Source organism: Thalassophryne amazonica, chromosome 1 (genome assembly GCF_902500255.1).
Source record: "Thalassophryne amazonica chromosome 1, fThaAma1.1, whole genome shotgun sequence".
Taxonomy (NCBI): Eukaryota; Metazoa; Chordata; class Actinopteri; order Batrachoidiformes; family Batrachoididae; genus Thalassophryne; species Thalassophryne amazonica.
In genome coordinates this window covers 159,510,196-159,538,068 of record NC_047103.1, presented here as the reverse complement: position 1 = coordinate 159,538,068, position 27,873 = coordinate 159,510,196, and the positions used below count along the sequence as shown (strand labels likewise).

General features: G+C 41.2%; 1 protein-coding gene across 1 annotated transcript; it reads left to right on the top strand.

Annotated features, from left to right (window-relative positions):
* Positions 1–173: 173 nt before the first annotated feature.
* Positions 174–27,726, top strand: pwp2h (PWP2 small subunit processome component). The gene is made up of 22 exons (XM_034177504.1): positions 174–295; positions 978–1,090; positions 3,301–3,395; positions 3,528–3,627; positions 4,765–4,908; positions 5,134–5,269; positions 6,322–6,560; positions 7,297–7,440; positions 7,597–7,667; positions 11,408–11,544; positions 11,729–11,877; positions 12,070–12,217; positions 13,990–14,140; positions 14,237–14,417; positions 14,495–14,642; positions 15,448–15,556; positions 16,478–16,543; positions 17,916–18,134; positions 18,256–18,406; positions 18,488–18,562; positions 27,467–27,585; positions 27,617–27,726. The coding sequence occupies exons 1-22, from the start codon at positions 278–280 to the stop codon at positions 27,655–27,657; spliced, it is 2,754 nt and encodes a 917-aa protein (XP_034033395.1). The 5' UTR covers positions 174–277; the 3' UTR covers positions 27,658–27,726.
* Positions 27,727–27,873: the final 147 nt, after the last annotated feature.

The window sequence follows — 27,873 nt, the reverse complement described above, 5'->3', positions numbered from 1 at the left end:
AGCTGAAATGGGCTTCTTCAGGAGGGTGGCTGGATTCCGGATTGTTTTGTGCCATTTCCGGTTTATTCCTCCGTCAACGCGGCGCTTCGCTCAGGTTCCATTAATATTCCACACCCAAACAGTTGGTGGCGGTAATACACCGTTTTGGTTTGCAAACCGCCAATAAACTCGATAGAAGAAGAAGAACACAAACACATGCGTGGTGTGGGGAAGCATGTGTCCTTAATGTGGTATAAACACAAATAAATAGATAAAATCTAAGCCGTTGTTGGCGAAAATGAAGTTTAATTACCGGGTGAGTACGACATCGCTCATTAACTTCCCGCTGTTCATGAACGATTCATAATTAGTAAAGGGGAAATGCCGGAACACCAAACTCCGTTCAGAAAATGCCCATTTCTAGCGGAGTAGTTGTAAACTTTTAATTAAAAATGTAATAAACATGTGCCTCAGGACTTTTCGCATCGCTAACATACACTTTGGAGTTCAGCAGACTTAATTTTGAGGTGTACTGTCAAATTACCCCTTAATTCAATGTAATTTTACAAGAAATATTGTTTCTGTTTTATTTTATTTTTATTTTTTGATCAGTAACTGTGAAAATAGAAGAAGCCGTTGTTGTTGTTAATAATTAGGTCGTAAGGCATCTCTGTGATATCCGATAAATTTATTTTAAATGTTGCTATCACAGTGTCCCAAGGTGCTGCTTTCAAATGTTTTATTCATTAAAATATTGTAAAAACCCAGAAATATTTAATTTCATTGTTATGAAAGAAAGAGCAAGAAATTCGACCAACTGGAACTGAAGAATGTTTTTGACAGATGACAATAAATAAAAGCCTTTTTTTAAAAATACATTTATTCTGCAAATGTTAAAATAAATGTTTTGGGTTTTTTTTAACAAGGCTTCTTCTACTGTGAAATTAAGAGCAGATTTGTGCTGCATGAACTTAAATGAAAATGTCTCTTTGTTGTAGTTTTCCAATCTGCTGGGAGCCGTCTATCGTCAAGGGAATCTGAATTTTTCTAAAGATGGCAATGCTGTGATCAGTCCAGTTGGAAACAGAGTTTCTGTGTTTGACCTGAAAAAGTAAGTCAGGATAGCAATCTTATCAATGTGTGGCAACATTTCCAGATTTGGTTCTAGTATACTTTGCAGAATGAAACCTTTGGTTGAGCTAAATTGGACAGAGAGGAGATGTCAGCATGCTCTGCAGGATGTACGAGTATATAAAACTACATGTGTTGTGAATATATCTTTTTGAGTATAATGTTCTTAGTTTGTGCTGGGTTCAGCTGAAATGACTGTTTAGTTAATTGATGCACAGAAAAGTGGCCGCCAACTATTTTAAAATTTGTATAAACCATGTTATAATGTTTTTTAAAAATTGTTTTCACTGAATATGTTTTTCAGCTTCAACACCAAAAATGTAGATAAGTTTAATATTTTGAAGCTGCAGTCAGTACATAGTCGTGTGCATGTACATGACTCTCATAAACAGTTTCATGACTCAATTAAATTAAATTTGGTTTTAAATTGGTTTTAAATTGTTCTGGACCACAATAACTGGGATGAAAGAACCTTTTATCAGCTTTACATGGGTTTTAACCTAACTGAATTTTAGCAGTTTAAGAACTGTTTTAAACATGTTTGACACAAGTAATTAAATAAAAATGAAATTTCAGGTGACTAAAATTAAACTAAAATTGTCTTGATTTCTTGATGTAAACCACCTGTTCTCTTTCGCTCTGGTGCTGTTTTTTTTAGGTTGCATAAAAATGTGGTAGTTATTTGAATAACAGTGATAAAAAATTATAATACACTCAACAAAAATATAAACGCAACACTTTTGGTTTTGCTCCCATTTTGTATGAGATGAACTCAAAGATCTAAAACTTTTTCCACATACACAATATCACCATTTCCCTCAAATATTGTTCACAAACCAGTCTAAATCTGTGATAGTGAGCACTTCTCCTTTGCTGAGATAATCCATCCCACCTCACAGGTGTGCCATATCAAGATGCTGATTAGACACCATGATTAGTGCACAGATGTGCCTTAGACTGTCCACAATAAAAGGCCACTCTGAAAGGTGCAGTTTTGTTTTATTGGGGGGGGGATACCAGTAAGTATCTGGTGTGACCATCATTTGCCTCATGCAGTGCAACACATCTCCTACACACACATATGCATGTATGTGTGTGTGTGTATATATATATGTATATATACATACATATTCTGAAAGCTGCAGTTTTATCACACAGCACAATGCCACAGATGTCGCAAGATTTGAGGGAGCGTGCAATTGGCATGCTGACAGCAGGAATGTCAACCAGAGCTGTTGCTCGTGTATTGAATGTTCATTTCTCTACCATAAGCCATCTCCAAAGGCGTTTCAGAGAATTTGGCAGTACATCCAACCAGCCTCACAACCGCAGACCACGTGTAACCACACCAGCCCAGGACCTCCACATCCAGCATGTTCATCTCCAAGATCGTCTGAGACCAGCCACTCGGACAGCTGCTGAAACAATCGGTTTGCATAACCAAAGAATTTCTGCACAAACTGTCAGAAACCGTCTCAGGGAAGCTCATCTGCATGCTTGTGGTCCTCATCGGGGTCTCGACCTGACTCCAGTTCGTCGTCGTAACCGACTTGAGTGGGCAAATGCTCACATTCGCTGGTGTTTGGCACGTTGGAGAGGTGTTCTCTTCACGGATGATGTGAAGGAGATGTGTTGCACTGCATGAGGCATATGGTGGTCACACCAGATACTGACTGGTATCCCCCCCCCAATAAAACAAAACTGCACCTTTCAGAGTGGCCTTTTATTGTGGGCAGTCTAAGGCACACCTGTGCACTAATCATGGTGTCTAATCAGCATCTTCGTATGGCACACCTGTGAGGTGGGATGGATTATCTCAGCAAAGGAGAAGTGCTCACTATCACAGATTTTGACTGGTTTGTGAACAATATTTGAGGGAAATGGTGATATTGTGTATGTGGAAAAAGTTTTAGATCTTTGAGTTCATCTCATACAAAATGGGAGCAAAACCAAAAGTGTTGCGTTTATATTTTTGTTGAGTATAATTTGGGAAATATTGTTTTGAAAATAACTGTAAAATTATTAATGTTATTTTCACTCTGAAAATCCCACTCAAATATTCACATTTAATAAAAAAGTTTCTCTAATATAGCTAAACTAGCATTGTCATACAGAGCTGACTTTGTCATAAACCTAGAAAAAAAAAACTAAAGTATTTTAATCTTTTTTTTTTCAATCTCCATCTTGAAGCAACACGTCGGAGACTTTACCCGTGTCCACGACAAAGAACATCACCTGTGTGGGTCTCTCTCCTGACGGTAACTTGGCAATCGTGGTGGATGAAGGTAAGAAGTTCCTTTGATTGCTGGTAGTGAAACCAGGCTTCTGCTCCTGCTGTGTGGAAGCTGACAATATGGGTCACAGGTTGTGTCCAAAACCCACAAATCTCCTCCTGTGCCGATGTTTGTGTCATGCAGACGGAGCAGCTTTACTGGTCAGTCTCATCACTCGGGCCATCCTCCATCATTTCCATTTCCACAAGCCTGTGAACAGCGTCCGCTTCTCGCCTGACGGCAGGTAAACCAGGAACTGTCCTGCTGCATCTAATGGATTCCTCAGTGAAAAACGAACAGCAGCTGGTTTGGTTGAAATGACACTGACCAACTTTTTTTTTTTTTTCATCTAATTGCTGTTTTAATTTTTCAATTTGTTGCTTTTAATTTGCTATTTATAAATAAATAAATTTGTATATAAATCAACTAGACCACCCATTCCCAAATTTAAGAATTTCATGGCCCACGTTAAAATCTGAAAAATTCCTGCGGCCCACCCAAATCCTTTAATCACAATTTTGATTGACACGAGACTAAAATGAATCATTTCCACATATAGCTTTTATCAAACTAGGTCTTATAATTGAAGAATAGGAAGTAATTTAAAGCTTTAATTTGTTTTATTACTTCTGAGTACATTTCTTAAATTTTAAATATTTCTTTGGTTATTTTAAACTTTATTACAAAATTGACAGACATTTTCCGTTATTTGATGATGTCTCACAGCCCATCTGCAGTACCTTTACTGCTCACCAGGGGGGCTGCAACTCACTTTAGGAATCGTGCGATACAGTAAAAACATTTTAGGGAGAAAATCCTCTTGAAAATCAGGCACTTTAAAATTACAACTAAGTATTTGTTGCTGTTATCAGACAATTCAGAGTAGACACTTTTTAAATTTTTAGATCAGCATAAATTAAATACGTTTTTACCTTGGCTTTGTTAATCTGTAATGAATAATTAAGAATAAAATGTATTGCATTCTGCTGACTAGTAATAGTGATAATATTCATTATTTCCAGTTAGAGTTATCAGAAGCAGTGAATTAAACAGCTCTTACATCTGGTCATACTCTGGCACGAACCTGTGCCTCCCCCAATTTCAGGAGGTTGACTGGAATCCCAGATGCCCTGCACTTGGTTCAAGGCATCCCAGTGTAGGCGCAAGAGATATATATATATATATATATATATATATATATATATATATATATATATATATATATATATATATATATATATATAGTGCATCCACATTTTTTTATGTTACTTTTTCTCTGTGTTATACAATTGTTAGAGACTTTATGGAACACTTTTATTTCATTGATTATTTGTTTGTCTGCTGAGATGTTAACATGACGTTGTGATGTGTGTGATGCCAGGAAGTTCGTTGCTACAAAGGATAATGTGGCGCTGATGTACCATGCTCCTGGAAAGAAGCGCGAGTTCAACGCTTTTGTATTGGACAAGAGCTACTACGGCCCGTACGACGAAACCACCTGCATCGACTGGACAGACGACTCGAAGTGAGTCAAAGTGAAAAGATCCATGAACTGTCAGCGGTCATGACAGCTTTCTGACCTATTTATCAGGGTTTTTGTCCCCATTGATTTTAAATCAAAGTGGAACTCCTCAGTGGAGTCACGTGATGTTGCAGTTGGCTGAAGGGAAAACCTGAGGACTCATGTTCCCTCGTGGCTCACAGGTACCCGTCTCCTTCCCACAGCCGACATTGTTTTGTTGTTCTTTAGGTGTTTTGTGGTGGGCAGCAAAGATATGTCAACATGGGTGTTTGGAGCTGAACGTTGGACCAACCTGATCTACTACTCGCTGGGTGGACACAAAGACGTCATCGTGGGTTGTTTCTTTGAGAAGGACAGTCTCGATGTGAGTTAATTTTTACTCGCTAGCTTACTTTGTCGTGGGAACGAGGTAATAGTACCATGGACGTGAAACAGTAATGGCCGTCTTTTGACCCCAGTGACCTTGATCTTCACATAAGTGACTGACCTCTGGCTGACATTTGTAGGACACTCCTGGCATTGGTCCACAGTGGGTTGCAAATCAAATTCAGCCCTTGCCCAAATTAACTTTTTATTGTTAATTTTTAGGGCCAACCTTCATTGCCATATCAAATTTGGCAGAAATCAGGGGGGAAAGGGACCTGGGAGTCGGCCAATAATCAGGCAGGCAGACAGACATGACCTTGACTGCAAAGATTGACCTTTGACAAATTTGACCTTGCTGGTCAATTCAGAACCCACCGTCATGTGGATGCCATGTTCAGTGGAAATTGGAGTGCAAAACATGACCTCCCCAGGGCAGTTCCAGAACCCACCTCCAATGGCTATTGAAGTGAAAAACTATTTGGATTTTTGACCCAGTGACCTTGACCTTGGCCAAAACAAACCCTTTAAGGACAGTTGTGGGGTTGATGCCATCCACATATCAGGTTTGGGGGAAATTGGTCAAAGAACCTGAAATAGAAGCAGAAATATTTTGAACTTTGATCCCAGTGACTTTGACCTTTTGCCTAAACAAATCCTCTGAAACCCATTCTGGGGTCAACCTACCTGCACATAGCATGTTTGGTGGAAATTGACCCGAGAACCTCAGAGGAGTCGTGGAACAAACACATTTTTCTCAAATTGTAGCCATGATGATTGATTTGTTTTTGGTAAGTTTCATTGTGGCACATGATCATTGAAGTCTCAAATCAGATTTTCATTAATATGTTACAAATGTGAGGAGTTTTCTATGTTGGTCCAGCCACAGATTCAGTCTATTCTGTTCCAGGCCAAACCAAATTTTGTTAACAAATGTAACCACTTTACCAAAACAGAGGAGATTGTTTCGACTTTCTTGACAACAATTTATAATATTTGTATCATAAATATCTGCTGACATTTGAGATTTCCCGATGTTCGTTATCTGTGCAGCTGTACACGGTGAGCCAGGACGGGGCGCTGTGTGTGTGGGAGAGCGACACCGAGCTGGACGGCCTTGTCCTGAAAAGTACTGAAGACAAACCCAAGGCCCAGAGATTGGATGAGGAGGAGGATGATGAAGAAGAGGAGGGGGAGGAAAGAGTGGAGGGGGAAGAGGGGGAGGTCGTCAGAGGGAAAGCAGGAGATCCTAAAGAGAAGACTAAGAACGTTCGATACAAACACAAGGGCAAGTAAGTGTCCGCCGCGTCTGTTACTTAAGTGCTGAAGTTAGACCCCGTGATTCTTTGCAAACATGAAGTTGTCACGTCCACCGTTTAATTTCTTTAGTAAATTCCACTGCTGTCCAGTGTGTGGAGATCGCACTGACTAATGTGCGGCATGATGATGTAACACACTGTGTTTCTACCATGCAGCATGTGCACACACACACACTAGTCGACACTGTAGCACATCCATACTGCAATTTTACTGTGGTGCTTCTGGAAAACCTGGTGATGTAACGACATGTGGGACAGCGTTAAAGGATTACCAAAGTATGTCGAAGGTAGTGACGGAAAAACAATCACAATTAAAACAAGATACAATGTGCAGCAGGTGCACATGTCAAACACAGGGCAGGTGATCTCCAGGAGGAGGGTCGCGACCCCTGCACTGAGGTTTTGCAATGTGAGGACAAAAGTTTTCAATTGCAAATGTCCGGGATGCATACCCCTGAAAGTGAGAGTATTTTAGACTGTTCAATATGAGATCTTCAGGGCTGTGGTCTGTTTCTGCACTGATGTGGCATCATTTATTTCCACATTGTGACTCATCTTGGAATTGAGAAATTTCCGCACCTCTGCTGTCCAGGTGACGTCCTGTTCAGCAGCTTTGTCCCTCGTCCTTTCTCCACCGGTCTGTGTGGTGGCTTCTACGTCAGTGAGTAATGTCTGCAATTCAAAAAATGTTTTCTCTTGGCCCTTTTAGATACTTTTTCAATAAGGAGGGCGATTTTAACAAGTTGACAGCTGCCGCCTTCCACAAGGACACTCATGTGCTGGTTACAGGCTTTGCTTCTGGAATCTTCCACCTGCACGAACTTCCAGAGTTTAACCTCATTCATTCCCTGAGGTGAGAGAAAAGTGGTTTTTGTGTGTGTGTGTCTCAGTGTTACAGCAGAGTTCTACATCATAAATAGAGGATAGAGAAGGAAAATGAACTTTGATTCTATTTAGATTATAAGTTCGGCTGAATGAGGTGGATGCAACTGTTTGTTTCTTTTTCCAGTATTTCAGACCAAAGAATAGCTTCAGTGGTGATAAACAGTTCTGGAGACTGGATCGGTTTTGGGTGTTCAGGTAAGAAGTCAGACTTTGTGTCATTTCAGCAGCTCCAGATTAGTAAACAGACATTAGTATGGCTCATAAAAGTGGGAAACTAGCAGGGGTGGTGGCCAAGTGGTTAGTGCACTTGGTTACAATGGTTACAATGCAGAATGTTCCCAGTTCAAACCCCTGCCACATTTCTCCATGTAATGTGGAGTTGCGTCAGGAAGGGCATCTGGCTGTGGTGACCCCAAGTGAAAACAAGGGAGCAGCCAAAGGGACTTACTTTTTATCATCAGCAGGATATCTTAAAAAGATGTGAATGGATTTTAGTGAAACTTGTTAGAGAGGGCAGCTTTGGGTCAAGAAGGACCTGATTAAATTTTGGTACAGATCAGGTTCAAGCAGCAGAGATCTTTAATCAAAGGCAGGCAACTTAAAGCCAACTATAAATTAATTTAGTCTGTAACAAGGTAGCTGTAATGATGGGAAGTAAGTGGTTGGTTGTGCATAATGGATTAAATAACTAATGTGGTATTTTTAAAGTAACTGCAGTCAGATGATTTGGAATAACTCTCGAAGTGACTTCTGATAACAGTGTAGTAACTATGTAACTGAGTAATTTAAGATTCCTTTGATCTGATCTGGCTTTTGATCCTATTAATTGAACATAGATCCTGATCCTTTCAACCCCATAATCAGGATCAGTGGAATCGTGATCAAAGTTCATGAGGTGCCATCTTCTGTTTGATCTCCAATCCTTTTATCTTGAATTACAAGATCAAAGCAAAACAGACAAACTGCAGTGGCAACATATTTGTGGAGAGGTTCAAATAACAGTTTTCAGGATTAAACATGAATGATAAGGACACAGATCAGGAATCTCATATTGTCAAGATCAAAGAATAACTCATACCACATACTGAAATGGAATGGATTAAAAGCATAATACAGACAGAGATATCCAGTGGCGGTCCTAGAGTGATTTACTCCCCGGCAACCTTGAGCAGCCTGCAGACTCAAGAAAAGACATCCTCTTTGTGGATTTTGAGAAACGTGGCAAACCCAGAGAGTGATGCAAAAAATATTCTGCACTCAGATAAGCATTTAGCCCCCTGAGACAGAACCAGATTCAGTCTGTGTGCATAGCAATGCACAAACATTGCTCTGGGGGCTATTGCTTTAACTTTGGCCTGCAAACCATTGAGAGCTGAAGCCATGACAGCAGCCATGGCTTCTTCGTAAGGAAGACTATCAAATGGCTTCGCCAAAATCCGGTCCACAACATTCAAATTGTCTGCCATTATGTGCAGCTTGCTACTTAGCTAGCTTGCTAGCTGGGACTGGCTAGTGTGAAGTTTGTCCGCCTGTGAGTGCTTTGTGACGGTGGAGGAGCTCAGCAGCACCCGCTGCTCGGTAGGGACAGAAACTGCGATAGAAGTCAGAAAGACTGATAGAAGTCAGTCTCCAAACACAAGCAGCTACAAAAAACCCACCAGAAACAGAAGCTTGATTTGTCACTAGTCGTTTTTAACAAAGAAAATGCCGCTAAGAGGATTAGGAAAGTCTTCGGTTCAACTCAGAACAGAATGAAAATTAAAAAATGCTCCCACGGATGTTTACACCAAAAGATCGCTGATTCGCTCATTTCGCTGTCAATCAAAAACGGATTCAGCCTCAGACAGATCATCCAATCATCATGCAGAAGCTGAGCGTCCGGGCCGGCCGAGGCCCGCCCACTGCCCCATAGACCCCCAGACACGCTGAGCGTCCGATGGGCGGGACAAAGCCTAGTATTTATCCAGTGACTCGTCTCGTTTCGCTGCAGTCTTTGCTTCGCTATTGAACTCTGTGGACGCTCGGCGTAACGTAACCACGAACCCCCCCGTCAGGACAACCCACCCTGTTTCTTTTTTTGTTTTGTTTTTTTTTGGGGGTTTTTTATTCCCGCACGGTCATACCGGGCAGCTGCCCGGTCGGCCCGCCTCCAGGACCGCCCCTGGAGATATCTGAGTGAACCTTCACACAATCGTGACACACTATATACAGATGTGCATGACAGACAGTAACTCCAGTCTGTTGTGTTCAAGAGGAGATTATTAGGCTTTTATTTTTTAAGATACAGCACTTTGTCGGTTATATACAGTGAGGAAAATAAGTATTTGAACACCCTGCGATTTTGCAAGTTCTCCCATCATCTTAGGTACATGTCCACGGTGAGAGACATAATCTAAAACAAAAAAAATCCGGAAATCACAATTTGTGGTTTTTTTAATAATTTATTTGTATGTTACTGCTGCAAATAAGTATTTGAACACCTGTGAAAATCAATGTTAATATTTGGTACAGTAGCCTTTGTTTGCAATTACAGAGGTCAAATGTTTCCTGTAGTTTTTTTTACCAGGTTTTCACACACTGCAGCAGGGATTTTGGTCCACTTCTCCATACAGATCTTCTCCAAATCTTTCAGGTTTGGAGTTTCAGCTCCCTACAAAGATTTTCTATTGAGTTCAGGTCTGGAGACTGGCCAGGCCACTCCAGGACCTCGAAATGCTTCTTATGGAGCCCCTCCTTAGTTGACCTGGCTGTGTGTTTGGGGTCATTGTCATGCTGGAAGACCCAGCCATGACCCATCTTCAATGCTCTTACTGAGGGAAGGAGGTTGTTTCCCAAAATCTCACAATACATGACCCCATCCATCCTCCCTTCAATACGGTGCAGTCGTCCTGTCCCCTTTGCAGAAGAGCACCCCCAGAGTATGATGTTTCCACCCCCATGCTTCACGGTTGGGATGGTTTTCTTGGGGTTGTTCTCATCCTCTAAACATGGTAAGTCAAGTTGATTCCAAAAAGCTCTATTCTGGTCTCATCTGACCACATGCCCTTCTCCCATGCCTCCTCTGGATCATCCAGATGGTCACTGGTGAACTTCAAATGGGCCTGGACATGTGCTGGCTTGAGCAGGGGGACCTTGCTGCCCTGTAGGATTTTAAACCATGACAGCATCATGTGTTACTAATGTAATCTTTGTGACTGTGGTCCCAGCTCTCTTCAGGTCATTGACCAGGTCCTCCTGTGTAGTTATGAGTTTTCTCAGAATCATCCTTACCCCACAAAGTGAGATCTTGCATGGAATCCCAGACCGAGGGAGATTGACAGTCATCTTGTGTTTCTTCCACTTTCTAATAAATAATCATAACAGTTGTTGTCTTCTACCAAGCTGCTTGCCTGTTGTCCTGTAGTCCATCTCAGCCTTGTGCAGGTCTACAGTTTTGTCCCTGGTGTCCTTAGACAGCTCTTTGGTCTTGGCTATGGTGGACAGGTTGGAGTGTGATTGACTGAGTGTGTGAACAAGTGTCTTTATACACGTAACAAGTTCAAACAGGTGCAATTAATACAGGTAAAGAGTGCAGAATAAGAGGGCTTCTTAAAGAAAAATTAACAGGTCTGTGTGAGACAGAATTCTTGCTGGTTGGTAGGTGTTCAAATACTTATTTGCAGCAGTAACATACAAATAAATTATTAAAAAAAATCATACATTGTGATTTCTGTTTTTTTTTTTTTTTTTTTTTTTAGATTATGTCTCTCACAGTGGACATGCACCTAAGATGAAAATTTCAGACCCCTCCATGATTTCTAAGTGGAAGAACTTGCAAAATCACAGGGTGTTCAAATACTTATATATATATATATATATATATATATATATAGTTGTTATTTATTCTACTGGAACTAAACTCTTTTGGTGATTTTGGTGATGTTGGCTGTTTCTAGGGTTGGGTCAGCTGCTGGTGTGGGAGTGGCAGAGTGAGTCCTACGTCTTCAAGCAGCAGGGACACTTTAACAACATGGCGTCTTTAGCCTACTCACCAGACGGACAGTACATTGTAACTGGAGGGGATGATGGAAAAGTGAGTGCTTCAGCTTTACTTTGATCCCTTAACTGTGTTTTAAAATCATTGTTTTAACTTTCTAAAAGGTGGTGTTGGCTGAGAAATGTACTCTTTAGTTGTATTTTAAGTCATTGTAAATAACTGCACGTAATTCTTGAGTGTACGTCCTCTTGAAGACTGACTTTGTTTTTCCTTTCTGCAGGTTAAGGTGTGGAACACGAACAGCGGCCTTTGCTTTGTCACCTTTACGGAGCATTCGAGTAGCGTCACCAACGTCACCTTCACCTCCAGTGGCTTCGTTATTGTCAGCACCTCCCTAGACGGGACCGTCAGGGCGTTTGACCTGCACAGGTGACGCATTCAGCAAAGCAGTGTTCACATGATCGTGTCATGTGGTTCCTCCGTCATTGTGTTTGTGTGTTGAAACAGACCACAATAACATGAACACAGCTCAGAACATCCAAGAGAGAAAGCACAAGAATGTGAATGCGAAGTCTGATACATTGTGAATTCACATGTGCAAATGTGTCTGTGTGAATGCAGGTACCGAAATTTCCGGACATTTACGTCACCTCGGCCGGCACAGTTCTCCTCCCTTGCAGTAGATGTCAGTGGAGAGCTGGTGAGCGCTGGAGCCCAAGATTCCTTTGAGATTTTCTTGTGGTCCATGCAGACCGGCCGACTGCTGGAGGTGCGAACACGATTGATCGCATGTTGATGGGTTTTCATACGGCTTGTTGGCTTGTTGCATAAATACACTGTTAAAGTAATGTAGATGCAGTCATCTGAACTGTCATCTGTCATCTGATTACTGGTAATAACAGTCTTACTATAACAGGGGTGCCCAATACTGTAATCACAGTCGACTGATCATTGCAGAGATGGTGTGGGTAAGATTAAGATTAAGATAAACTTTATTGAATTCACATGTTACGTCAGCTCTTAAAAAAACACACAAGGTGGGCGCAAGTAGAGGAAAATGTTCATCAAACAGCGTGTGCAAGGATAAGCAATAATAGTAATACTTGTAACAGTACAAGACATAAGAAAATGAGGTAGAAATAGAATATGTATGTATATATACATATATATATACACACACACACATGCGTGCATATGTGTGTGTAGGAGATGTGTTGCACTGCATGAGGCAAATGGTGGTCACACCAGATACTTACTGGTATCCCCCCCCCCCAATAAAACAAAACTGCACCTTTCAGAGTGGCCTTTTATTGTGGACAGTCTAAGGCACACCTGTGCACTAATCATGGTATCTAATCAGGATCTTGATATGGCACACCTGTGAGGTGGGATGGATTATCTCAGCAAAGGAGAAGTGCTCACTATCACAGATTTAGACTGGTTTGTGAACAATATTTGAGGGAAATGGTGATATTGTGTATGTGGAAAAAGTTTTAGATCTTTGAGTTCATCGCATACAAAATGGGAGCAAAACCAAAAGTGTTGCGTTTATATTTTTGTTGAGTGTATATATATATATATATATATATATATATATATATATATATATATATATATATATATAGATCGCAGCGTTAAAACTGGCCGTAGCCAGGTGGTGGTGAACCGCCCACTTGGCTGTTTTGTTGTCTCTCTGTGTCTCGAAGTGTGGTGACGACAGCACACCTGCAGTGAACTTTACACATTTTTACACCTTACTTTTCTTTCGAACTCTGTGTCACTCTGAGTGTCCTCGCTGTGGTTAAACGAAAAACAGCTGAAGACCCATGTCAAGTTGACAACAAATACTAACACCCCCTTCCCCCCAAATGAACCTAAAGTCTCTTTCTGAGGACAGCACGATGTGAAAAGTGCTGATAAAACCTTCTTACCTGTCGATCAGGTCGTGCCTCTTGCATAAATACACACATTTTCCATTCTTCCTGCTCAGACGGCAAACCAGGGGCAAATCCAGACAGAAAGAGGCCTAGAGGGCTAGATGAAACATCCATTTTTTTCATGCTACCAAATGTTACTACTTATAGTAATAATACTAATAAAAAATTTTAACAGCTGCAATGTTTAAGTCAGTATTCAGACTGTTTTAATACACTATGTTTAATTTATGAGCTAATGTTATGTTTAGTGTTTGTAATGTTGGTAGATCATTTTTGACTTGGTCATTTTAAAAGTAGCTCACAAGGTGACAAAGTGTGGACACCCCTGTACTCTAATGATCATAACATATGTTTGTATCCCCCCCCCCACACACACACACACACACCGCCCACAAATAATAATGACAATTGCAATAGGGGTTTTCATCCTTTCAGCGCTTGTACCCCTAATGAAGTTGTTACTTTTTTCTCTGCACTTTTTTCAGGCTTGAATCTAGATGTGCCTTGTTCAGGGGTTCTTTGACAGCTGGCGGCTGTTATACATGTCAGGGATGGTATGTGAAACTTCTGATGCCCCGTGTTCTTTCTCACTGTGAATGATCAGGTCCTCGGGGGTCACGAGGGTCCGGTCAGCTGCCTGTGTTTCAGCCCGGTCCAGTCCATCCTGGCCAGCGCCTCCTGGGATCGCACCGTGCGGCTGTGGGACATGATGGACAGCTGGCAGGCCAAAGAGACACTCCCCATCACTTCTGATGGTAATCACTCTGTTTATTTATTTATTTATTTTAATAAAACAAAAAAAAATGCTGCTTTAATGCATCTTAAAGAGAACTAACTTGTGTTCTTCTCAGGCTTGTCAGTGGCTTACCGCCCTGATGGGCAGGAGTTAGCCGTAGCCACTCTGAACGGTGAGATTTCTTTCTGGAACCCCCACACTGCCACACAAACCGGCTCTGTGGCCGGACGTCACGATCTGCAGATGGGCCGCAAAGACACAGACAAAATCACAGCCAAGCATTCCGCCAAGAGCAAGTGAGTGCAAGAACTCCGTTTTTGGTTTTTGGCAGGCTCAGATTTGCTTTAATTCAGGCTTTATGTTTGTCATCCAGATCCTTCACGTCGCTGTGCTACTCTGCCGATGGAGAGTCAGTTCTGGCAGGAGGCCAGTCCAAATTTGTTTGTATCTACAATGTCAAGGAGCAAATGCTCATGAAGAAGTTTGAGATCTCGTGCAACCTGTCGTTTGACGCAATGGAGGTACAGTGTCCCAACTTAGAGATTTTTAAATGTTGACTCCTACCTGGGATGGCCACCAAACACTGTTGTGTAGGTCAAGGTATACTGGGACTGGACTTTAAGTCTTGTTAGTCTTCTTAAATGGTACCAATTAGGTCAAAATTGTCTTTGGGCTTATAGACTAAAAATTTCTCAAAGTAGGTGGTACTGTCCAAAACAGAAAGTACTGGCATCGACAGGTCTCAGGACCCGTATAGAAGTTTCTTGTCCAGTGATGGGTAGCGTGACCAGGAATTGAACCCACGTCTACATATCTGGAGCTCAACTGCTGTCCCATTTAGCTACGTGCTCTGTCCACCCAGCTGTAAATGGGTTCCGGCCTTGGCTGGGGAAGTGATCTGCCATGGACCCGTGTCCTATCCAGGGGAAGATATAGACTCTCGTCCAATTCCGAGGATAAGCACTGTTCTGACTGACTTCAGGGCTCTTATAGGACTGACTGGTTACCATGGTAATTTCACCAGTTAAATGTTTATAGTTCCTGCTTTTGTGGTCTTCAGCTCCATGTAGCAGGACAAACCTTGTTTTCACTACTAGTGCTGAAATCTCTTCATGTATTTTTCTTGTTGCGTACCGATATGAAGTATAAAATAAACCTTTTTTTTTCTTTCAGATTTTTTACTCAAGTCAAGATGTCTCAAATAGTTTAAACATGAATCAATTGTTAACATTTGCAGACTTGCATCTCTTCAGAGTGATTAAAAGTCTTTGAAATTGATTTTGTCATCATTGTGACGGTCCTGTGTCTGTCTTATGTTCCCTTCAGGAGTTCCTGGACCGAAGGAAAATGACCGAATTTGGCAGCTTGGCTCTGGTAGATGAAGGAGCTGGGGACGGAGATGGTGTAAACATCAGTCTTCCAGGAACCAGGAGAGGTACAACAACCACATCTGTGCTCTCAGACCAGGAAGAAAGTTTGACATTAATTCCTGGATTTTTCAAATTGGGAGCATACCGTTATTTATAGTGGACATTGTGTGTTGACACAGCTTGTTTCACACCTGGTGGGTCATAAATGCGGCGTGCAGTTTGTTTACATATGTGGTCATGCTAATCAGGGTTCATGCTAACTTGGCGTTAACCGTGGCTAGGACATGCAGGAAGCATATGTGCTTAGACTCTGTGAGATCTTCTGGACAGGAATTGGCCTGAATGTTGATAGTCACCATCAGAGGGCGCTGCTGAAATGGTGACTCAGTTGTGGCGTGACATAGAGCTCAACAACACCTGAAATCAAGTTATTTTTTTATTTAAATCATATATAGGACTTGGCAATGGGGTCTCTCAGCCAATCAGCACCCGGCCTTCAGATTAAGGGCTCATTGTCTCCCTCACTTGCTTAGATCCAGACCCTCTTTTTAGAGGGTGGAATTGGAAAGATGGGCTGAACGATTGAGATTAATACGTGATAACCGTGCCTCTTGTAGGCAGTTAGCATATGTGGTTAGCATATAAGATAAGATAAAATTTATTGATGCCACAGCGTGGAAAATCATGTTATGTTAGCTGTGGTTCACAGTGGTTTGCTTGACCACGTGCTAACGCTAACCATGGGTAGTGTGTTACTCAGATATGAACTTTGCGCAGTCTGTAAACAAGCTAATTCTTTTTTTCCGCTTTTAAAATTTGAGAAACTAAATTTTCACCTGACCGCGTTTATTGCACAAGCTGCACCGCTGTGGAGGCTTGATCGGATGTCAATTCATGCACACCGCATTTTCTGCAACAGGAAAAATGTGTTGCGTTGTCTCTGTGGTATGGTTGGAGTTTTCACGGTATGATTTCTGTCTTTCTAGGTGACATGAGTTCGAGACATTTCAAACCTGAGATCAGAGTCAGCTCACTGCGCTTCTCCCCTACTGGTAAGTGATGGAATTACATCCATTTGCATTGAGTTGATTTGCAGTCATGCTTTAAATGCGCAATAAGTCTATAGTATTCACACAGATTATTACCAGTGCGCGTCCTCTCGCTTCCTTTGCAAGCGAGCAGCCAGTCTTTGATGCCGGTGGGAGCACAGACCGCTACGCCTGTTTTAAAAGCAAACGAACACACTGCTACCCTTCAGCAACGCAACACATTTATTTTATATCAACAGTGCACTTGGGTGTATCTGTTTCAAAGCGCTGAGCCAATAACAGCAATTTAAAAGCAACTGCTGCAGCCGTTTTCTCTTCATGTGGGCCTGCTGTGCTCACAGAGTGTGGCAGGTGCAGAGTCAGATGGGTGAGGAGTGGGGACGCCCCAGCCCCCATAGAGTAAAGCTCTACTTTTAAGACATTTTAACGACATTTGTTTCACATAATAATAATAATCAGCATTATGCTACTTTGAAAAATAATGTAAAAAGTAACGTAATGTACTTTAAAATAATAATGTATTATTTTTCATAGTAGTGGAATGCTGGTCACAGTGGATATTTGACTTACTATTTGCAAAATTTAAGGTGGTTTGAACCATGTTGACTTTGAAACCACAGTCTGGTTTTGACTGATCTATTGTTCACAACAGGAATTTAACTATAATGCAGTGCTAAAATACCCTCAGCTGTACAAGGATTAAAAATAGGAAACAGAATGTGACCTTTTGACCTCTTAAAATAGGTCAAGGTTAGCCACCTTTGAACTTGACAAAGGTCTGTGTCCTGAGAATGTTCCCTGTAAATTCGAAGACCCTGGCAGTGACAGGACTGGATTTATCCTGAGCACAGACAGACAGATGGACGGACGGATGGACGCAAAGCCTTCCCAATAACTGATGGCCATATTTTGGTCTTGGGTAAAAATGAAGTAATTGTGATGGACATGTATTTGTTTTTTATTTCTTCTTACTCACACATACTCACACTACACAACACATGCATGCACCTGCAAACAGAAAATATTCCATGGTTATAATAATGCACATTATTATTGTAATTATGTATTATTTACAGCAGGCGTGGAGACGGCTGTGCTCGCGTTATTGGCCCATATGTTGCTGGAAAAGGCCCGTTGTTTTTACGATGAGTGGGCCTTTAGCTTGCTGCTGGTTTTACCCAGAACATCCCTGATTTGTTTGTAATATTTCAGTGGTAATATGTGAAACCAGATAGAAAACCATCAGCTGTCAATCTTACATCTTGGGATAAAAAACAAAACAAAATACAAAAACAAAATCAAGCCATGAATGTATTGTTGAATGAAGCTTGTTGGAAATGCAAGAGTGGCATTCATGACTTTGACGTCGTTTAAGGTCGTAGCTGGGCTGCCACCACCACCGAGGGGCTGCTGGTCTACTCCCTGGATGGATCTTTAATCTTCGATCCCTACGACCTCGACCTGGACGTCACACCGGCCAGCATACGCAAACAGCTGCAGCACCAACAGTGGGTGGCGGCTATTGTCCTGGCATTCCGCCTTAACGAAGGACCCCTCAAACAGGAAGTGCTGGAATCTGTACCACATGAGCAGAGTGAGAGAGCTTCATCTGAGAGTTAACATTTGATTTGCATTCTCTTTGTGGATTCACACACTTGTTATTTCTGTCTTGGTTTCCCATTAAAGCTGATGAAGCCGATGTGTTTGTGTTCCAGTCCCGGTGGTTTGTGGCTCGCTCCCTGAGGTCTACGTGGAAAAGCTGCTGGGCTTCGTGGCCGTGTGTTTGGAGAAGTCTGGTCACCTGCAGTTCTACCTGGCTTGGGCCCAGAGCCTGCTCATGCTGCACGGACAGAAACTCAAGAACAGGTTGGTATCACATGGTCAGAAAGCTGGACTCTGACTGGCTGCAGCATAACTGGAAGATTTTTTTTAACCTTTGGTGTGCAGGTCAGGAGCGATCCTGCCCACTCTCCAAGCGCTGCAGAAGAGCATCCAGAGACACTACGACAGTCTGTCCAGACTGTAAGTGATTCTGTGTGCATCTCATCCAGACGTCACCAGCACACTGTCCATTTCTCTTCCACAGCCGCGCGGTGCGACGCTTCACATGTGCCTGTTTTACACCCACTGTGTGTGTGTGTGTGTGTGTGTGTGTGTGTGTGTGTGTGTGTGTGTGTGTGTGTGTGTGTGTGTGTGTGTGTGTGTGTGTGTGTGTGTGTGTGTGTGTGTGTGCGCGCGCGTAGCTGGTGATCTGCTGAACTGACACATCTCACACTCAAACATGTTTACGCCCTCAGTGCTTTTGCTGCAGTCGGCTCCATCTTCCAAAATCACTTGTCTTTAATTATGGTTCTTTTCTCTACACTTGTTTTAACTGGTGCATGCAGGTGATCTTTCACCGTCGTCGTTGTCGTCTTCTTCTTTTGGTTGCTCTTGTTAGGGCTCACCACAGCAGATCAACTGTTTCCATCTCACCCTGTCCTCTGTCACACCAGCCACCTGCATGTCCTCCATCAGCACATCCATAAACCTCCTGTTTCACCTTCCTCTTCTCCTGCTTGGTAACTCCATCCTCAGCATCCTTCTCCCTATATACCCTGGATCCTTCCATAGCACATGTCCAAACTCTCTCAGACTCACTTCTCTGTCTACATACCGTCCCACCTGAACTGTCCCTCTGATACGTTCATTGCTAATCCTGTCCGTTGTTGTCACTCCCACTAGTGGAGCAGATAAGTATGACTTTTGGCCAAAATCCTTCACATGGTGATGCAAGTATCAGATTTGGCATGAATGTTCTTCATAAATCTGTGTTTGAGAAAGAAGTGCTGGTCACTTGAAAATCCAATATGGTGGCCAGGCAGGGGTCAATGAAGAATTATACAGGGGTCAAAATTTAAAAATGCTCCAGTCATATTGAAAAACATAACATGTTATGTGTCTGATCACAAAGATTCCAAAAAGGTATAGTTTGGACTATCTATGACTGAATGTTATGGAGTTGTGGGGTAAAAACATTAAGAATGACGTCAAAGGGCAGTTTCAGTTTGCACAGGGGTCAAAAGTTAAAGTTGACTTGACAACTGAGCATGACACATGCTGCAAACTATTCCTTTTTAAAACCTTATTAACTCAACCAATAATTTCTGTCACTTTTTACAAAAATTGGAGCAACTTTAACTTTTGACCCCTGTACAAACTGAAACTGACCTTTGTCACCATTTTTGCTGTTTTTACCCCATAACTCCAGAACATAACTTCTCCAATTTTTGTAAAATATGATGCAAATTATTGGTCAGTTGTCACGTTACGGGGTAACATATGACACATGCCATAGAATCCAATGTACGTCGACATTGTTTGACATGTCCTTTGCAAACCCAGCATTCAACACAGTCAAAACTATTCAATTTATTAATCCTATTAGCTCAGCCAATAATTTGCATCACTTTTTACCAAAATTGGAGCAACTTTAACTTTTGACTAGTGTACAACCTGAAACTGACACAGCCGATCTGCTTTGTCAGATTGATCCCATCAGATCTCAGAAGCTGAGCAGTTCGGGACCTGGTTAGTGCTTGGAGGGGAGACCTCTTTGGAACACCAGCGGATGTGTGTGTTTCTCAAGGTTACACTGGAGTTGCGTCAGGAAGGGCATCCGGCGTAAAACTTGTGCCAAATGCAGTGTTACTTCTACTCATACTTCTACTCCGATACATTTTCTATGCGCCATGCCGTTACTCGTTACAAAAAAAAACAAAAAACCACACGCTAAAAAAGTCGTATTTTCAGCCAGAGACACCACTGATTACTAGTGACTGCAACAAAGTCAGGCCGATTTGTCATGAGGCATGTCCAGTAGGCTTTTTTGCAGTTGCGCACTTGGGGGGTGTTTGTCAGGAAAATGATAATTTCTCTACATTGATTACAGACCTGCAGCGGGTCTGTAATCAACTTTTCTGCAGCGCGGCTTTGCTTTGAACCTTGAACCAATTGAAGCAGTGATTCACAGGTCGAAGCAGTGCTTCGATCTACGATTCATGGATTTTATTTCGCTTTATCCTAATTTTTTCCCGCTACAACCCTGAAGAGCATATGTCTGTGAGTAATATTTAATATTTTTATGTTAAACCGACCTGTTATGGTCTTCTGAAACAGTTGATAGATGTATTTTATAACTTAAAAACGGGACTGATGCTAAAGCGTTAGCATGTCTATGGCGTTTTCAGTGTTAAAGTTAGCATTAAGCTGTTCGCATCAGCACATTTGTGTTGATTTGTTTTCTGTATAATTAATGGCTCAGTGTTCGTTGTAGTAAAAGAGTCAAATTGTAATTTTTTACATTTATTTTTATTCATATATTATAGCAACAACAATAATAGTCTACATAATAGACAATAATAGTCAATAATAATAATAGACTAATAATGTTACAATACAATTTTAGAGAGACAAAAAGAACCTAATGAAACAAAACAACAGAAAAGATAAAACCATGTAACAATGGAAATAAATAAATACATATAGAAATAAATAACTGTTTCCTGTGAACACCTAGTGAGTAGCCTACTCTCGTTTAGGTTTTGAAACCTTGTTTCTGAAGTGTTTTTGTGTGATGTGCACAATTTTCAGTATTTTGACTAATACTACCAGTCATTTACAAGCCTAGATAAGCTTTTATTAAAAAAAAAAAAACCAGTCCGTTTTTGATTATTAACATTTACTTGTACTTTTACTTTCAATACTTGAGTACATTTAGATGTACATTACTTGTCATACTTAAGTACAATAAATACTAGATACTTTAAGACTTTTACTTGAGTAACATTTCAGTCAGTGACTTGAACTTCTACCAAAGTAATTTTTTAATGGGTATCTGTACTTTTGTACTTAAGTGTGATTTTCTGGTACTTTATAAAACACTTGCCAAATGCCAATGCGAATCTGGCTGTATCCACTGTGGCGACCCTGTACAAAAATGGGACCAGCTGAATGAACAACAACAAACTGAAACTGACCTTTGACATCATTCTTGATGTTTTTACCCCACAACTCCATAATATTCAGTCATAGATAGTCCAAACTATACCTTTTTGGAATCTTTGTGATCAGAGACATAAAATGTTGTGCTTTTGATTGGAACATTTTTAAATTTTGACCCCTGTATAATTCTTCATTGATCCCTACTTGGCCACCATATTGGATTTTCAAGTGGCCAACACTTCTTTCTCAAACACTGAATGAATGAATGGATTTATTCGGCACACACACAAATCCGAAAGAACAGAAACATACCAATAATATGAATGTTATATAAACAAGCCTGTGAGTCTGAAAGGGTGTGGGCAGAAGCAAAGCTTATCAACGCCCACCCCTGCTAGAATGAGTCCAACAATTATAACAGTCATAACAACATATACACAAATTCACAACACACTACATATCAACACAGACATACACTTCAATATTCAATTACATTTCAATTCATGTATAAGTATGTTATGTATAAAGCGCCAAATCACAACAAACTTGGCCCAAGTCTCTCCATATTAACCCTGCCGACCCCCAGAGCAAGCACTAGGCAACTGTGGTGAGGAAAAACTCCCTCTTAGGAAGAAACCTCAAGCAGACCAGTCTCTAGGGGGTGACCCTCTTCTTGGGCCGTGCATATATACCTGTATATGTACATACATACACACACATATACACACTCACATATATACCTATATACATACCCACTAACACATAAATAAATATACAATACATATATATACACATACATACATTTATACCTACACATACATATACATACCCCTACACATATACACATATATATACACGCACACATATACATACATACACATACATACTACATATATGCATATACATATATACACACACATATACACGTACATATACATACATATTGACTGATTGATCATTTATTTTGAGTTTTACAAAATAAGCATTTCTTTGACATCTACATTTACCCACATTGGGTTGAAAAGAACAGGAGATACAAACATACATGCATACATACCCGCGCACTTAACCCGAAAAGGGGTGGGATGAAGACGAACTTATTTAATCCCACCCCCAAATACCCATATGTTATTACGACTACCGAGTGTGACCAATATTCCTTTTTTATTACTATGTAATTGATATCATATATTAGTGATGAGTATCTATAATAACAGTAATAATAATAATAATAAAAACAATTCCCACCATAATAGACAGTAATAATGACAATAATTAGTCAATCAAAATTATTATTTTTTTTTATTTCTATTATTATTATTACTACCATTTTTTTTTATTGCTATTGATTTTGCTGGTGTCATTCCTTAAGCCATTTTCATATGTCAATAAATTCCCCACATTTACTCAGAAAATGACTATTTAAAAGGACTATTCTTGTGTGTGTCGATGGTAATTCTGTCTCAATATATATACACACATCATACATGCGAACATACATACACAAAATACACACATACATCACCTATACACACATGTACAACCCCTGGCAAAAATTATGGAATCACCGGCCTCGGAGGATGTTCATTCAGTTGTTTAATTTTGTAGAAAAAAAGCAGATCACAGACATGACACAAAACTAAAGTCATTTCAAATGGCAACTTTCTGGCTTTAAGAAACACTATAAGAAATCAAGAAAAAAAGATTGTGGCAGTCAGTAACGGTTACTTTTTTAGACCAAGCAGAGGAAAAAAATATGGAATCACTCAATTCTGAGGAAAAAATTATGGAATCACCCTGTAAATTTTCATCCCCAAAACTAACACCTGCATCATATCACATCTGCTTGTTAGTCTGCATCTAAAAAGGAGTGATCACACCTTGGAGAGCTGTTGCACCAAGTGGACTGACATGAATCATGGCTCCAACACGAGAGATGTCAATTGAAACAAAGGAGAGGATTATCAAACTCTTAAAAGAGAGTAAATCATCACGCAATGTTGCAAAAGATGTTGGTTGTTCACAGTCAGCTGTGTCTAAACTCTGGACCAAATACAAACAACATGGGAAGGTTGTTAAAGGCAAACATACTGGTAGACCAAGGAAGACAAAGTATCAAGACAGAAAACTTAAAGCAATATGTCTCAAAAATCGAAAAATGTACAACAAAACAAATGAGGAACGAATGGGAAGAAACTGGAGTCAACGTCTGTGACCGAACTGTAAGAAACCGCCTAAAGGAAATGGGATTTACATACAGAAAAGCTAAACGAAAGGCATCATTAACACCTAAACACAAAAAAACAAGGTTACAATGGGCTAAGGAAAAGCAATTGTGGACTGTGGATGACTGGATGAAAGTCATATTCAGTGATGAATCTCGAATCTGCATTGGGCAAGGTGATGATGCTGGAACTTTTGTTTGGTGCCATTCCAATGAGATTTATAAAGATGACTGCCTGAAGAGAACATGTAAATTTTCACAGTCATTGATGATATGGGGCTGCATGTCAGGTAAAGGCACTGGGGAGATGGCTGTCATTACATCATCAATAAATGCACAAGTTTATGTTGATATTTTGGACAATTGAAAGGATGTTTGGGGATGATGAAATCATTTTTCAAGATGATAATGCATCTTGCCATAGAGCAAAAACATTCCTTGCAAAAAGACACATAGGGTCAATGTCATGGCATAGGGTCAATGTCAATGAGCAGATCTGATTTGATGCAGGTGTTAATTTGGGGGATGAAAATTTACAGGGTGATTCCATAATTTTTTCCTCAGAATTGAGTGATTCCATATTTTTTTCCTCTGCTTGGTCTAAAACAGTAACCGTTACTGACTGCCACAATCTTTTTTCTTGATTTCTTATAGTGTTTCTTAAAGCCAGAAAGTTGCCATTTGAAATGACTTTAGTTTTGTGTCATGTCTGTGATCTGCTTTTTTTCTACAAAATTCAACAACTGAATGAACATCCTCTGAGGCCGGTGATTCCAGAATTTTTGCCAGGGGTTGTATACACATAATACATATACATATATACAATTATGCTACATTCATTTTTCAATATTGATACATGGAATAATAATAATGAATGTGGGATCCAGTAATATATGGGCAGCCCCCGACCAAGGAGGTCAGGGGCTTTACCTTTTGGGTAACCTTTTGGGCTTTTCGCCCAACTAAGGTTAGTTGATAATTACTGAATTAGATGAAAATAAAAAGTACAAGCCATTAAATTTGAGTACTGTACACAACAGACAATATAGATGTACAGCCAGTACATTCTGAGTGCCGGTCCCAAGCCCGGATAAATGAGGAGGGTTGCGTCAGGAAGGGCATCCGGCGTAAAACAAGCCAACCGAACTATGCAGACTCAGAATCGAATTCCCATACCGGATCGGTCGCGGCATGGGTTAACAATGTCCGCCACCGGTGCTATTGCCCAACAGGGTGCCGGTGGAAATTGGGCCACTGCTGGGCGAAGACGACGAAGAAGAGGAGGAAAACGTTGCCACGAACAGCGGGAGAAGAAGAAAACTAGAAGGGTGGAAATGAGAGTGGGGACTTTGAATGTTGTGTGTCACTAGACAGCACAGGATGGTTGTTTGTAGGATGACTTTAGAGGTAAAGAAGAAGAAGAAGAGAGTGAGAGCTCAACAAAGGATCAGATGGTGGAAGCTGAAGGAGGAAGACTGTTGTGTGAAATTTAGCGAGCAGGTGAGAGAAGCACTGGTTGGAGGGGAAGCAATTTTGGACAACTGGAAAAGTACTGCAGATGTGGTGAGGGAGACAGCTAGGACAGTACTGGGTATGACATCTGGACAGTGGAAGGAAGACAAGGAGACTTGGTGGTGGAATGAAGAGGTCCAGGAAAGCATAAGGAGAAAGAGGTTGGCGAAAATTTTTGGGATAGTCGGAGAGATGAAGAAAGTAGACAGGAGTACAAGGAGATGTGGCGTAAGGCGAAAAGAGAAGTGGCAAAAGCAAAGGAAAAGGCATATTGCGAGCTGTACAAGAAGCTGAATAGTAAGGAAGGAGAAAAGGACTTGTACTGATTGGCCAGACAAAGGGACAGAGCTGGAAAGGATGTGCAGCAGGTTAGGGTGGTAAAAGATGCACATGGTAATGTGCTGACAAGTGAGGAGTGTGTGCTGAGAAGGTGGAGGGAATATTTTGCAGAGTTGATGAATAAAGAAAATGAGCGAGAGAAAAGGCTGGATGATGTGGTGAGAGTAAATCAGGAAGTACAAGAGATTAGCAAGGAAGAAGTGAGGGCTGCTATGAAGAGGATGAAGAGTGGAAAGGCAGTCGGTCCAGATGACATTCCAGTGGAGGCATGGAAATGTCTAGGAGAGATGGCAGTAGAGTTTCTAACCAGATTGTTTAATAAAATCTTGGAAAGTGAGAGCATGCCTGAGGAGTGGAGACAAAGTGTGCTGGTTCCTATTTTCAAGAACAAGGGTGATGTGCAGAGCTGCAGTAACTACAGAGGCATAAAGCTGATCAGCCACAGCATGAAGTTATGGGAAAGAGTAGTAGAAGCTAGGCTTAGAAAACAGGTGAAGATCTGTGAGCAGCAATATGGTTTCATGCCAAGAAAGAGCACTACAGATGCAATGTTTGCTCTGAGAATACTGTTGGAAAAGTACAGAGAAGGACAGAAAGAGTTACATTGTGTATTTGTGGACTTAGAAAAAGCTTATGATAGGGTGCCAAGAGAAGAGTTGTGGTATTGTATCAGGAAGTCTGGAGTGGCAGAGAAGTATGTTAGGGTAGTGCAGGACATGTACAAGAATAGTGTGACAGCGTTGAGATGCGCAGTCGGAATGACAGACTCATTCAAGGTGGAGGTGGGATTACACCAAGGATCAGCTCTGAGTCCTTTCTTGTTTGCAGTGGTGATGGACAGGTTGACGGATGAGATCAGACAGGAGTCCCCATGGACTATGATGTTTGCAGATGACATTGTGATCTGTAGTGAGAGTAGAGAGCAAGTTGAGTCTAGTGTGGAGAAGTGGAGATATGCTTTGGAGAGAAGGGGAATGGAAGTCAGTAGAAGCAAGACTGAAGTGGAGATATGCTTTGGAGAGAAGGGGAATGGAAGTCAGTAGAAGCAAGACTGAGTACATGTGTGTGAATGAGAGGGAGCCCAGTGGAATAGTGCAGTTACAAGGAGTAGAAGTGGTGAAAGTATATGAGTTTAAATATTTGGGGTCAACTGTTCAAAGTAATGGAGAGTGTGGTAGAGAGGTGAAGAAGAGAGTGCAGGCAGGGTGGAGTGGGTGGAGAAAGGTGGCAGGAGTGATTTGTGACCGAAGAATATCAGCAAGAGTGAAGGGGAAAGTTTACAAAACAGTGGTGAGACCAGCTATGTTGTATGGTTTAGAGACAGTGGCACTAACAAAAAGACAGGAGGCAGAGCTGGAGGTGGTAGAGCTGAAGATGTTGAGATTCTCTTTGGGAGTGACAAGAATGGACAAGATTAGGAATGAACATATCAGAGGGACAGCTCAGGTGGGACGGTTTGGAGACAAAGTCAGAGAGGCGAGATTGAGATGGTTTGGACATGTGCAGAGCAGGGACCCAGTGTATATAGGGAGAAGGATGCTGAGGATGGAGCCACCAGGCAGGAGGAGAAGAGGGAGACCAAAGAGGAGGTTCATGGATGTGCTGAGAGAGGACATGCAGGTGGTTGGTGTGACAGAGGAAGATACAAAGGACAGGGTGAGATGGAAACGATTGATCTGCTGTGGCGACCCCTAACGGGAACAGCCGAAAGACAAACAAGAAGAATTCTTCATGCAAAATAGGTGTTTCAAAAAAAATTTCACTGCCTCACTCAAATGAACTTGTGTCCTGATTAAATTGGTCTTCTGGATTGTTGTTTGTGTTGGACTTGTCGAGTCAATGATGCTGCACCTGTTTCCCCTGCACAGGTGTGACTTTAACATGTATAACATTCGCTATGCCGCGGCTCTGTCCAAGCAGAGGGGCGTGAAGAGGGAAGCTGATCCTCAAGAGGAGGAGGAGGAGGAGGAGATGAAGTCTGACGCCTCTTTGGAGGCCGTGGACATCATCCTACAGAACTGAACCCAGCTCACTTTGTTCCATCAACTCAGCAGACTAAATAAAACTTTTGGAAATGAGAGTTCTTGTCAGAATTTACAATAAATTGTTTATGTTGAAAGATGGCTTTGAAACAAGGACTTGTACTTTGATTTAAAATGCTGCACTCATGTTGGTGGTAAACTGAATGTTCCATTATTTTCAGTGAGAGGATGACTGGAAATTCGACCGCTGCATTGTTTTTGTTTTGTTTTTTTTCCTTTCTGGGTGGGGTGTT

What these genes read in the sequence shown, in the direction of transcription:
- pwp2h (XM_034177504.1), top strand. An exon ending in ACTCCCCATCACTTCTGATG is followed by an intron (nt 14,141 to 14,236) that starts GTAATCACTCTG and finishes TGTTCTTCTCAG; the next exon opens with GCTTGTCAGTGGCTTACCGC. An exon ending in TCTTCCAGGAACCAGGAGAG is followed by an intron (nt 15,557 to 16,477) that starts GTACAACAACCA and finishes CTGTCTTTCTAG; the next exon opens with GTGACATGAGTTCGAGACAT.